The sequence below is a fragment of the Ochotona curzoniae genome, unplaced genomic scaffold (genome assembly GCF_017591425.1).
Source record: "Ochotona curzoniae isolate NIBS_2020 unplaced genomic scaffold, NIBS_Ocur_1.0 scaffold_1037, whole genome shotgun sequence".
NCBI classification, from domain to species: Eukaryota; Metazoa; Chordata; class Mammalia; order Lagomorpha; family Ochotonidae; genus Ochotona; species Ochotona curzoniae.
The window spans coordinates 27,406,078-27,418,517 of NW_024467083.1; the positions used below are offsets into that span (position 1 = coordinate 27,406,078).

The 12,440-nt window shown below is 49.0% G+C and overlaps 1 protein-coding gene across 2 annotated transcripts in view; it reads left to right on the plus strand.

Moving 5' to 3' along the window:
- Nucleotides 1-12,440, plus strand: part of NOTCH2 (notch receptor 2) — a 162,544-nt gene that overhangs the window by 109,998 nt on the left and 40,106 nt on the right. For both annotated transcript variants that reach the window (XM_040998963.1, XM_040998964.1), the window contains exons 6-12: nucleotides 230-463; nucleotides 1,682-1,837; nucleotides 2,280-2,468; nucleotides 3,391-3,504; nucleotides 4,329-4,442; nucleotides 5,639-5,872; nucleotides 9,745-9,855. In XM_040998963.1, the coding sequence (XP_040854897.1) occupies nucleotides 230-463; nucleotides 1,682-1,837; nucleotides 2,280-2,468; nucleotides 3,391-3,504; nucleotides 4,329-4,442; nucleotides 5,639-5,872; nucleotides 9,745-9,855 (1,152 nt within the window). The remainder of the gene's footprint in view (nucleotides 1-229; nucleotides 464-1,681; nucleotides 1,838-2,279; nucleotides 2,469-3,390; nucleotides 3,505-4,328; nucleotides 4,443-5,638; nucleotides 5,873-9,744; nucleotides 9,856-12,440) is intronic.

The following is a 12,440-nucleotide window of genomic DNA, read 5'->3' on the forward strand; positions in this document are numbered from 1 at the left end:
TGTCTGGCAGCTATCATCCCTGAAGCGACTTGCCAGAAAGGCGTATCATTTAAATGGCTCAAGTTGGTTTTAAAAATCATGTGAGAGCCTGGCCGGCTGGGAACTGGATTTGCCTTAATTTTAGGCGAGGCACATGAGGGTGAAGTGCACGCAGGGGCTGGCATGGTGCTAATCCTTTGAGACTTCAGAGTCGTAACCAGGGATGCTTCCTACTCCTCCTCCCAAACAGGGCAGTTCTGTACAGAGGATGTGGATGAGTGCCTGCTGCAACCCAACGCCTGTCAGAACGGGGGCACCTGTACCAACCGCAACGGGGACTACGGCTGTGTGTGCGTCAACGGCTGGAGTGGAGATGACTGCAGTGAGAACATCGACGACTGTGCCTTCGCCTCCTGCACCCCCGGCTCCACCTGCATCGACCGCGTGGCCTCCTTCTCCTGCATGTGTCCAGAGGGAAAGGCAGGTAAGGCCCGCGTAGCACAGAGCTGGAGGGTGGGCAGGGGTGTGTGGGCGAGCATCCAGGGCTTCTGCCGCCTTCTCCTCCGCTTGGTGGCTCGGTTACCACTTGGGCTATTCTTCTGGAAATACGTTCTGTTAAAGTACTATAAGCTCTCTCTTAGGATTTGGACTTTAATGTCAAGTCTATGTACCTCAGGTTTGTTTTTGTTCCAAAACCAGAAACAAAACAGAGCAACAAAAAGCCTCACTGTTGTCTGTAATCTAGTGAACTCCTTAGGCTGAAAATCACCTTAGTGATTACGATAAAATTACTCATAGCCGGGTGAACAGACTTGAAAGATTCCATTTACTCACAAGGAGTTGGCAGAAGAGATGTGTTTAAGTACATTTCAACCCTCAACAACTGTGGAAATGCTCCTGTAAGGGAGGGTTTTTCAGACCACAGAGTTAACGCTGCCAGCAGCTGCTTCTGGTTCTCTGTAGAAGAGCAACATGGGAGACAAAGGTGATGGAAGAAAGAATTTTCTGTCCAGAAATTCTGGAATGTTCTTCTCTCTGTGCCTTTTAAAGGTTCTGCCCACAGCTTTGTGGAAAATGACTTGGCTATCTGTTCTTAAGTTAATTGCAGACTGGAAAATCCAGTTCCAATGTGAACTCTACCATGCAGAAAGCCTAGCTGTGTCTTCAGAGACCTGGGAGCACCTCGGGCAGGAATGCCGATGCTGTTACAGGGCTGCTTGGCTAGATGCTGATAAAGTCCAGTGGCCTCTCCTCCAGAGGGTGCCGAAATGCTGGTGGTCCCTGGATCACTGGGTAGAATGATATGAGGGAAGCTTAGTGCCAGATAAAATTGAGGATGCATGGGATACTTGAGACATAGTTACTTAAGCTAAACACTGTTTCTTGATTGTAAATAAAACTGGACACCTCCCATTCTTATTTGCTCTTCGGTACCATTTGGAGGCCATCTACATTTTTCTCTCTCCTTATTGTCTGTCCTGTGGCTGGCTCTAGCTTGGAGGAGAGCGCCACTGAGGCCTCACAGAGCACATGGGTTGTCCTAAGCAACTGGCTGCTTTGCAGGTGGCTGTGGCAGATCCCCGAGGTAGGATCAGGCTAAAGTTGCCTCTGCAGCTCCATGTTGGGGATTTGATGAACGTCTGTGATACACCAGAAAACTCCTTCCCAAGGGAGACACATCTTCCCTGTTCCTTGCCCACAGGTCTCCTGTGTCATCTGGACGATGCATGCATTAGCAACCCTTGCCACAAGGGGGCACTGTGTGACACCAACCCTCTGAATGGACAGTATATTTGCACCTGCCCACAGGGCTACAAAGGCGCTGACTGTACCGAAGATGTAGATGAGTGTACCATGGGTGAGTACACAGAACCTCCCCTCTTCCTTGCACTATGTGTCCAGCTTGACAAGTGTCTGAATTGAAGCTCATTTTATGCCAGGAGTCTGTTATGCCCAAACCTCGGATTTGCCCCATTCTACATCCAGACTTTACAACTTATGTTTTCCACATAGATGTGTGTTCCATCCAGGGAGTTAAATATAAAGTGTATCTATACTTGATTTTGAGTGGAAAGCCTTACCTCAGGAACAGTTGAGACAGAGGAATGGCAGAGATGCAGAAGAAAGGAGGTTTCCCTAATCTTAGCGCTTTTTCAGATTAGGGAGGAAAATCAAAAGTCATGAGTGAGTTTGTTTTTAAGAGTGACTGGTGTTGTAACCATCAGACCCCCTTCCATAGTTCACATTTGTGGAGACTACCGACTGCTTGGATACCAGTAACTGGAGCTTGTGTCTTACAGCCAACAGCAATCCCTGTGAGCATGCAGGAAAATGCATGAATACAGATGGTGCCTTCTACTGCGAGTGTCTAAAGGGCTACGCAGGGCCTCGCTGCGAAATGGACATCAACGAGTGCCATTCAGACCCCTGCCAGAATGATGCCACCTGCTTGGATAAGATAGGAGGCTTCACGTGTCTGTGCATGCCAGGTGAAGGGGCTTCTCAGGGAGGAGGGGCTGCCCTGCACCGTTCACGGCACACTTTGCGTGCCCTGTAACAATGTTGTGTGCTCGTCAGGAGGTCAGTCCTGTGTTGACGATGGATTGTAGGGAGTCAGCTTGCCAGGCAAACCTTTTTCTACAGAGGAAGGCAGCATTGGGATTTGTAGAGCTCTGCAGGCCAGATTTTAAAAAGCCCATTATGTCAAAATCCAAAATCCATGTAATAGAAAGTTTTAGAAGCAAACAACTCATGCAAATTTCATGAATGTCAGACATTTCTGATTCCCTTGATAATGTTATAACTATCTTAGTATTTCTTTATAGAAATAAAAATTTCCCATGTTTGTAATGGAACTTGGCCATTAATCCAACATGAGGCACCTATGCAGTTATGTTGTGGAGGTACTTCTGAAGCAGTTACCTCTTACGTTCTCAGAGGACACAGCCAAATCTGGCCTGGAACAGTGGCTGATGTTGCTTGCTCTGCCTCCTTAAGGGTGCCAGCCATCCTAGCCCTGCCAGTCTTCACCTGTACCCTGAGCACAACAGTAGCTATTCCTCAGCTGGGCTTGAAGAGCCGAGAGTGGGAGGGCTCTCAGCCTGGCGTTGTCCAGAAAGGATGGATTGATTGGTCATGGAGTATGTGGTACAGCCACTGCTTGCGTGCTGAGGTTTCCCCATGTCTCTGGAAAGCGGCACCTTCTTTTCCCAGTAATGCGGGTTTCTCACAGAATCCTCTGTCCAGCTGATTCTTATAGGGACTATTCCCCATCACTGTAGAGTCCCTTGTCACTTGGCAGAAAATGTTCCTGCTCATAGAGGCTGTAGCCATGTTTGCAGATTTATGTTTTCTTGGCTTGAATATGGCCTTCTGTCTTTGCAAACTACTTGTGTGGTCCATTTGGTTCAGGTTTCAAAGGTGTGCATTGTGAATTGGAGATAAATGAATGTCACAGCAACCCCTGCGTCAACAATGGGCAATGTGTGGATAAAGTCAATCGCTTCCAGTGTCTCTGTCCACCTGGTAAGTGCTCATCGCCTGCCCTTGTTTCCTTTTAAAGCCCAAAGCTGAGTGACCGCAGGGAGAGGAGGAGGGTGAGAGTGTGTGTGGGCTGCACATGAGGAAGTCATTACAGAGAGTACTTGGTGAGAGGAGTGTATGTGTGTACAGAAAGAGGGGATTTGTTTTAGCTAGTACGTCTTCCAAATCCTTTGTGGTCAGAAGTCCAAGTCTGTTCTTGAATGGTCCATGACCCTTCAGTCTGTGTCTGTATCTGAACTCTTGCACCCCATACACACCTTGGTTGTGGGCTGTTCAGGGCTTTATTTCTTCCCCCTGGCTCATGCTCTTGAAGCTCTGCTCTGTGAGTGTTACTTTGAGATGCTTGATCATGCAAGGCCAGAATCCAGAAACAGACAACACATGTCACTGGTTCCCAAGACGCTGTGTCTCTTCTTTGTTCCACAAGCTGTTTTGAACACATGCCACATGGTCTGGCAGAGACGAGAGCCCTCCCCGTGTTTCTTCAGGGGGAAGCTCCCCTGCCTTTGAAGCTGCAGCCATGTGTTTTAGACCTTCACCTGTACCAGAGTTTACTGTCCTCCCTTTGGTCTCTGATTAGTGAAATTGCTGTTTAACATAGTAGGGGAGACATACTACAGATTCCTCTGTTCCCTGAAACTTGCCTACTTACTCTGCTTCCCTGCTAGGGAGGAGTGTTCCATGCTTACAGACCCTTTGGTACCAGGCCGGCCAGTATATTAGCGTACTGTCTCTGGGGATGGGTCTCACAGTAGGTGAGGACTCGGGATCCTCCTGTGATGTATGTTGTTGCTCTGCCTTTGAAGGTTTTACAGGGCCGGTATGCCAGATCGATATTGATGACTGTTCCAGCACTCCATGTCTGAATGGGGCAAAGTGCATTGATCACCCGAATGGCTATGAGTGCCAGTGTGCCACAGGTAAGCTGTTGCTCTCATGTGGTGTCCCCGGGAGGCCCCTTTAAACCACTTAGGCGACTGTCTTCTCATGGCTGCTTTGGCCAGCCAGTCCACTTCCAGGCACTGCTCAACGAGAGCTTTGCCAGCAGACATTCTGCTGTTCTCATATCCCCTCCTGCAACACCTGCCACAGACAAAGTCTAGCCCAGATATTACCATTTGGTGTCCATGTCTTTCTGGGACAGATTTTGGCAAAGTAAGTTTCCAGCTGGTTTGCTAGACTCCTTTGGGAAAGAGAAGAATCTCGGTTAAAAACTATTTTTTGTTGGGGCTTCTCAGCAGGAGGTCTGTCTCTGTGTTTCTTAAAGGCAGATGACCGAAAAATGGCCCCTAAACCTAAGGGCAGGATGTACACAATGCAGAGGCTTGTGTGTGAGACAGTATGTGTGCCTCAGAGCCAGGTGCATGACTGACAGATGGAAATGCTGACTGGGAATGCGAGGGGACTCGTGAGGACTTCTGCTGCTAGCCCAGGACGTGAACACTCCCATTGTTGGACCTGTTTAGACCAAGCCACCTCAAAGGAGCCATGTACCTGTCCTTTTTGCATGCCTTGCTGCGTGTTGGAGAAGTTCTGGCCTTTTCTTTCCCAGCCAGAGCCTTTTCCTGGAGGATGGGCTTCGTTAGAGAGAGGCTTAGCAGTCTGATCTGGACTCTGACCTGGGTTTAGTGGAGGGGAGGAAGATACGCGTGGGCTGCTTAAGCCGTGGGTGCTTGCTATGGTTTTGTTTTTGTTTTTTTGTTTTGTTTTGTTTTTTGGTTCCCTAAGCACGTGTGAAAAGCACGGCATAACTCTGGGAAGCATGGAAGGGATATAGGAGATAGGAGATGGCGAGGGTGAAGGTGAGGGGTTTGGGAGGAGGATGCAAGCTTCTGCAGAAGCACGCAGCCCACCAGCGTCTGGTGAGACGCAAGGATGTGGCTTCAGCAGCCCTACCACAAGGTACTTCCCAGTCCTAGGGAAGTTTGAGTCCCACTCCCACAACTGGTCCTCACCTTGCCGGCGTCTCCCCAGTCCAGCCTCCTAAGAGCCTGCAAGTAGCTGCTGAGGAGCCAGCCTAGCCGTCTTCACCCCTGCAGGCCCGGGGTGTGCAGGGCTAAGGCAGGAAGGCAGCTCTGGCAGGGTTCATCATCTCCCTGGTGGGTTTCTCCCCAAGGCTTCACCGGCGTGTTGTGTGGGGAGAACATCGACAACTGCGACCCTGACCCCTGCCACCACGGCCAGTGCCAGGATGGCATTGACTCCTACACCTGCCTCTGCAACCCCGGGTACATGGGCGCCATCTGCAGCGACCAGATCGACGAGTGCTACAGCAGCCCCTGCCTCAACGAAGGGCGCTGCATCGACCTGGTGAACGGCTACCAGTGCAACTGCCAGCCAGGAACGTCAGGTAAGTCCACCCTGCTCATGTTTGGCTGGGGCTTCTCAGAAACAGTGTCCACAGATGTTCTGACTTCCTTGGCTTATGCTCGGATACCTAAAAAGTAGTCCTGGTGTGGAGAAGCACAGCCAAAGCAACAAAGATAAATATCTCAAAGGCAGATGGCCTGGACCCCTGGAGGAGTTAGACACAGGCTCTGCCAACCCAGTGAGCGTGTGTGTGTGTGTGTACACATGTGTTCATGCATGCAATAGACAGGGCATTTTGATCAGTAGAGGCGCACAGCTTCAAAAACTGATGTCTTTAAAATTGAAAGACTTCTTGTAGCTTGGTTTTCTGGAGGCCCAACCACACCCAGATGAAATCAGCCCCCTATTGTCCCTCCCTTTGTCCCAGCAGTCTGCTCTCTCACACACAGTCCAGTCTTTTTTTAACAAAATGGTGTATTTCTTGTGCTGCTCATCTCCGGGAGGCCCAAGTGTGCTGGAGACTCTGAGGTAGAGCAGACCTTGTGTCACATCCCGGTACCTGGGAGGTAGGCTGCAGAACTCCCTGGTCTGTCTGAAGATTCATTTCTGCCCCCTGACCCTGCGTGAATGGATACTTGGTAGGAGTGGGGGGGCGGTGCCCCTTGTGCGGGAGATTCTGAATTATTTTCCCAGGCAGCAGCATTTCACAGGTCTCACTGTTTTACTTATTAGAGGAATGATTGTAGCCCAAGCCATGTAGAGTGGACAGAGAAGTGCCCTGTTGCAGATCAAAGGAAAGTGCATTAGTGGAAGGTTAAGTAATGTGTGCCTTCATTAGATGGGAGCCTGCCAATGTAAGGGAGTGGTTTATTAAGTCTCCTCTGGACTTAGGAAAGTGCCTTGTGTAGGGGGCAGAGGTAGGGGAGGTAGTGAGCTGCCCTTGCTTTATTTTGTTATTTCCAAATTCATTTCTTCAAACTTGTCAAAGGCTCTGGTCTTCATCCAGGGCCTCATACATGCCAAGTTTGAAAACAAAGTCCTTTTTGAATTGCTCAAGCATACGAAAAACATCCCATGCCTTCACAGCTGAGAATGCCTCCCCCCTCCCCACATTTAGATAACTCACTAAACGGGCTGAATGGATCTTTGTGAAGCCTTCCAAAAGCAACTTGCTTCCGGGCCGGTCCCCAGACATGAGAAATTGCAGTGCAAAAAGAAATGTGAGCGATTTACAAGTGATTGAATGGGTGCCTTTAGAATAGAGGGGCTGTGTGAAGCCTTGCTGTCACCCTCACTCTAACAAATGTGCTAGAGGCCCGCGTGGGCGGTGGCTTGGCCAGCACCGTGTTTTCTCTGGGATTTTGTCGCTGTGCATGAGTGCCTCAGGTGTGTCTTCCGGGGGAGGACAGAGAGCACATGGTATATATCACTGTCAGTGAGACAGGCAGAAGGAGATCTCAGTGGTGTGCAGCAGGCAGCTTGGAAAGCAAGGCCCAGAATCTCTCAGAACCTTGCCAAGGCCATTGCAGCTGTTTGGAGAATTAATACAAAAGAGGGGCAGACAACACAAAGATAAGTTCGTCTGTACCGGGCAGAAAGAGAGAGAGCTGGCCTGTGCCAGGTCCTTGGTCCCTGAGTGGAAAGTCCATTAAGCGAGGCATGACGAACAGACGTGAAGGCATGATGAAGTTCTACACCAAGGCACCTCATCCATTTATCATATGGTTCACACGGGCAGTCTGCTGTTGGGAGGGATTTTTGCAGGTTCCTGGCTGGACTCGTGAGCACTCGCTGGTGCTCATGGTAAGAGCCACTACCCAGATCACTTGTTGTGCCTTCCTTCTTCACCTTCTTGTAATTACACCTTCGGGAAGTTTTCTTTGGGTTTTGAGTAACAGAAACCAACTTGTGTCAGTTTAAGGAATTACTTACACACACATGAACACAAGAGTCGCAGGCAGAATTCAGTGCAGACACACAGAAACATCTTAGAGATTGTCAACAAGAAATGTACAGTGAGGCTTTGGAGAGAATTGTCCGATGCAGGATGATTTGTAGCCTGGAGATCATGTTGGTCAAATGTCAGTGTTCTGATGACAAAATCCCAACATCTGGCTTCATCTAGGTGTCCGTCTTTTCTCTGCTAAACCGTGGATAGACACATTGGATGCCAGGGCTCCATGAAGCTGCCTTCATGGATTGTAGATAAATAAGGTTGTCAGTCACAGTAAGAAATATCTCCTAATGGTAACTAAGGGATATGAAATCCTGCCTTCAGTTATGACTGGTGAAACTGGACAGGCTCTTTCATCAGCCTGTGTGATAGACGGGGGTGGGCACTGGGCGCACCTCAAGTAGGGACACCGCCAGGGGATCGTAGATCCCAAACGGGAGTGCCTGGCTGCAAATACCGGCTCTGCTCCCTCCTCCAGCTTTCTGCTAACCGGCAGCCTGTGGTGATGGCTCCGTGTGTCGAGTCCCTGTCACTCCTGTGGGAGACCCGTCTTGAATTGAGTTACAGGTTTCTACCCTCATCCTGGGCCAGTGCTGGCTCTCACGGGGACATTTTGAGAACAAACCAGCAAATCAAAGATTTCTTAATCTTTTTGTCTTTTCAATAAATAACATGAAAGTAAGTTTTCAAGAAAATTTAAAAAAAGAGAGTTGATAGCATGCTGGAGCCAAGAGACAGATTCAGACTCTAGCTGTTCTGCCCTAACGGTGTCACTGCCAGTCGCCTGTGTTTGAGAAGCTGGTGTGAAGCCTTGGATGTGCACACTGGGTGAGAGGCTGAGGCTGCCTCACAGAGGGCTAGATAGAATGTTTTCCCAGTAGTAATGCTTTGGTTCTAATGTTACAGTTACTAAATGCAGAAAATTGTGGCTTTGTGACCTGGAAGGTTTATAAGTTTTATTTTTTTTAGCAAGTTATGTCTCTAAGCTCTTTAGATTCTACCAAAATAGTCTTCTCTGATACCAGGAAACATCACTGAATTCTTAGGGAAGAAATAGTGAAATACCTTTGAGTACTTTGGTAGAATGATGCTCACAGTGGTTGCTGAGGTACTCTTGGCACAGCCAGTTCCTTCCAGGTCACAGAAGAAGAGACCAGAAGGAAAGTCGCACACACAGGAGAAAACTTTCTCACTTTGAGACTGGTTCTGAACTTTGGCCGTGACACTGGCAGCCAGCCTTAAGCCAACAGCTTAAGCTAACAACTAAGTTGATGGGTGCAACTCGAAAAACTCTCAATTCTGATTTGATAGCTGAAATTTAATGGCATAAAATCCTAACAAGTGTTTTCCTCAGAATGGCAGGTTTGTTTGTTTCAGTTAGTGTTTGCACAATTCTCAAGGTGAATTGACCCTGGTTTTTCTCTCAGGTATAGTTTCAGCAAAAGCAGGTTTTGTGAAAACCAGCAATTCTGGAGTAATCCTTGCATCTTGACATGCTCAAAACCAGGTTTCGTGCACTCTGTGTCATCACAGGGTGTAGCATATGGGCTCCTGGGCTGGGGATTGATACCATTGTGAGATTAGTCATTTTTAACCTGTTTTCCAAAGCGGGCCTCGGTGAAACTGGCTTTTCTGAATGTTTGTTTTGACTGTGAGTACAGGGGGTTTGAAGAATGCAGGGACTGCTGGTAGCATTGGGTGCCTTCATTCCTGCTGGGACGCAGCAGTTTCAGTCCTATTGCCTTTTCACCACTGCTGTGAGCAGGTCTACACGGCGAGAAGGCGGGTAAGAGCCCCGTGTGATCGATCAAGCCCTCTTGATCCCAAGATCCCCCTGCAGGAGTGGAGTCAGTGCACTGCATATGGAGCGGGGCTGGCTGGAGTCTCCTGAGGTCTAGAGACAGCACCACAGGCAGAGGGTACAGCTGGTAACAGGCCCCTGGTTTTCCCCTTTGCAGGCGTCAATTGTGAGATCAACTTTGATGACTGTGCAAGCAGCCCTTGTGTCCATGGAGTCTGCGTGGATGGAATCAATCGCTACAGTTGTGTCTGCTCACCGGGATACACAGGTACAGCTGCCGCCTCGGCCCCGGACTTACTTTGGGAAGATGGTGTCTCTGGGAATGTTGCTTTTGCAGTGGCTCCTCTGTCCACTGTATCTCTGGAAAGTTAGAATTCCATTTCCCTGCTTGCCTGCCCCAGCTTCCCACTCAGAGACCTTTGCTAATTTATATCATTGCACCTTAGGGCTTTTAGACCAAGTGTTTATTATTACCCAAGAGGAGACCCGAGGGGTCACATACAACTCGGAGAGATCACTTTATTTTGGCCAGCATGAGTGAATTCTTCCTGCTAGAAAGAAGAAAGTAAAAGGCTAAGCGTAACTTTGAGTATATCTTTTTCTCAGGTGTAAACAGCTAGAACATTTGTACATGAGCAGGCGTGCACACATGCACATACACTCTTTCTCTGCTGTCTACTTGCTGTTATTTTCCTGTATCTTAACTGGCTGACCAAAAAGTGCTGGAGGCTCCTGAGGAAAGCTGTGGTTCCCTCGCTGACACCTAGTGTTGCACCCAGGGTGTGTTCTTTGCTTTCTGGGCAGTGTCACACAGAGCAGGCACTCACATACTGCTGCCCTTACCTGACTCCGGGCGCACCTCTGTATCCGTGTGAGAAAATCCCTTTGGGGCTTTTCTGCAGAGCCTGCCAGAAGGCTGTCCAGCGCCAAGTAGAGCAAGTGCTGGCCCATACACCTGCCAAGAGCTTCCCTGGCTTTCCTTTCACAAGTATTTGTACTGCTGGGTGTGACTTTGGGTACCCAGCCAGTCCCGGTGCTCCCCGTCTTAAGGACAGTCTCTGGGGAGCCCCTTGGCGGTGCTGTCACTATGGAGTCCGAGTGACTATCAGCTGAACACACAGCAGTCGTTGCCATCTGGGACAGCAGTGCACGTGGCTCTGTGAGTGTGGAAGGAATAGTGACATCTGTGAGGGCCTCAGATCTCACCAGCGTCACTACTGCTGCCGGTCCCATGGCGTGGGGGTGGAAAGTGAGAGCTTCGAGAGGGTCAGTCATGCTGCCAGGGTCTCACCCAGGAGGCTGTGCCCTCCTACACTCCTCCCCGCTATCCTGTACGGGGCTCTGGTGATGTTCGTGCTGCTGAGAGGCCTGGGAAAATCACATCTTTCTCTTTTTAACATTCAGCAAGCCAGGAAGGCCAAGAGGGGCAGACGTAGGCTAAAAATACTCCAGCATAAACTGAAGGTGCAGCATGAAAGTGCACAAGCAACAAGTGGAATGTTTTGGTTGCTGGGTGGTGCTGCTCTCGGAACTGCGTTCCACGTCAGAGATGTTTTCATAAAGTCAGCTGCCAACCATGTCAGCGCCGACTGAGGCTCGGACGCAGGCTCAGCAAGCGGACGACGTTTATTCTCGTCCTGGTTTTATTTTAATACTGCTTCCTCCCACCGTCTTAATAAAGCTGTGATGGATTTAAGGGAGGTTTTCGGTTTTGTGTAAGTCGAAGTCCTCCTCCTAGGACCTGTTTGTGCTTTCTGGTTAAATGTGGGACGGTAAGGCGTCACGTGATGCTCCCGTAAACTGTCTTTTGGTTTCACACAGCACTTTCACATCCTTCGTCTTGCTGAATTATCAGAAAATTCCAGAAACGTAGGTGGGGAGCTTTTATTATCTCCATTGAACAAATGAGGCGAAGGCAGGGCAGCCCCCATGTGCCCCTAACCACCATCGGCTGTGAGCCCTGGGGTCAGCCCCCTGCAGAGCCACGCACACTGGAGAGCCTCAGTGAACACTGCCCACTGAGTGCTTACCAGCCACCTGCCGTCCAGCTCTGACTTGCCTGCATTCAGGAGGCTCCAGTTCATCAGGTGTCCCTGGAGGAAGAGGCCTGGGGTCGGATGTGGACCAGCTGGGACGGACATGGGATGCTGGTCCCACAGGGTGCAGGATTAGCCTGTTGAGCCATAGCACCAGCCCCAAGACAGTGGTGTTTTTAAATAAATTTAATACAGAAACAGCAACTGCTCACCACCACTTCCAGATTATGGGTTTTTACCATAAGGACAGTCAGCAACGGTGTAGGGAGCAGTGGAGAGTGAAAAGTGCTTTGAAGGAATGTGTATCTGTTCCATGTGGAATTTCCTGTTCTAAATGCAGAGTGGTGCTTTCTTTAAAAAAAAACAAAAAACAAAAACAAACTTTTGTTTTTATCTGAATCAAAACCTTGTTTTGATTCACTATAAATTCATCCATATCAGTTTGTTGTCACTCATTTACAGATTTCTTGGTAGTCTTAAAGTTTCATATCATTTTAAAATATACAACTAGGTCTTATTCAAAACTGGGGCCAGTGCCATTGCTCTGCGGGCTAATCCTCCTCTCTCTGGCACCAGTATCCCATATGAGCATTGGTTTGTGCCCTGCTTCTCCACTTCCAATCTAACTCCCTGCTTGTGGCCTGGGAATGTAGCAGAGGGTGTCCCAAGCACTTGGGACCCTGTACCTGTGTGAGAGACCCAGAAGAAGCTCCTAGCTGCAGACTGGCTCACTTCTCTCTGTCTCTTTCTCTCTCTCTCTCTCTCCTCTATAAATCTGCCTTTCAAATGAAAATAAATTTGTAAATAATTATTCAAA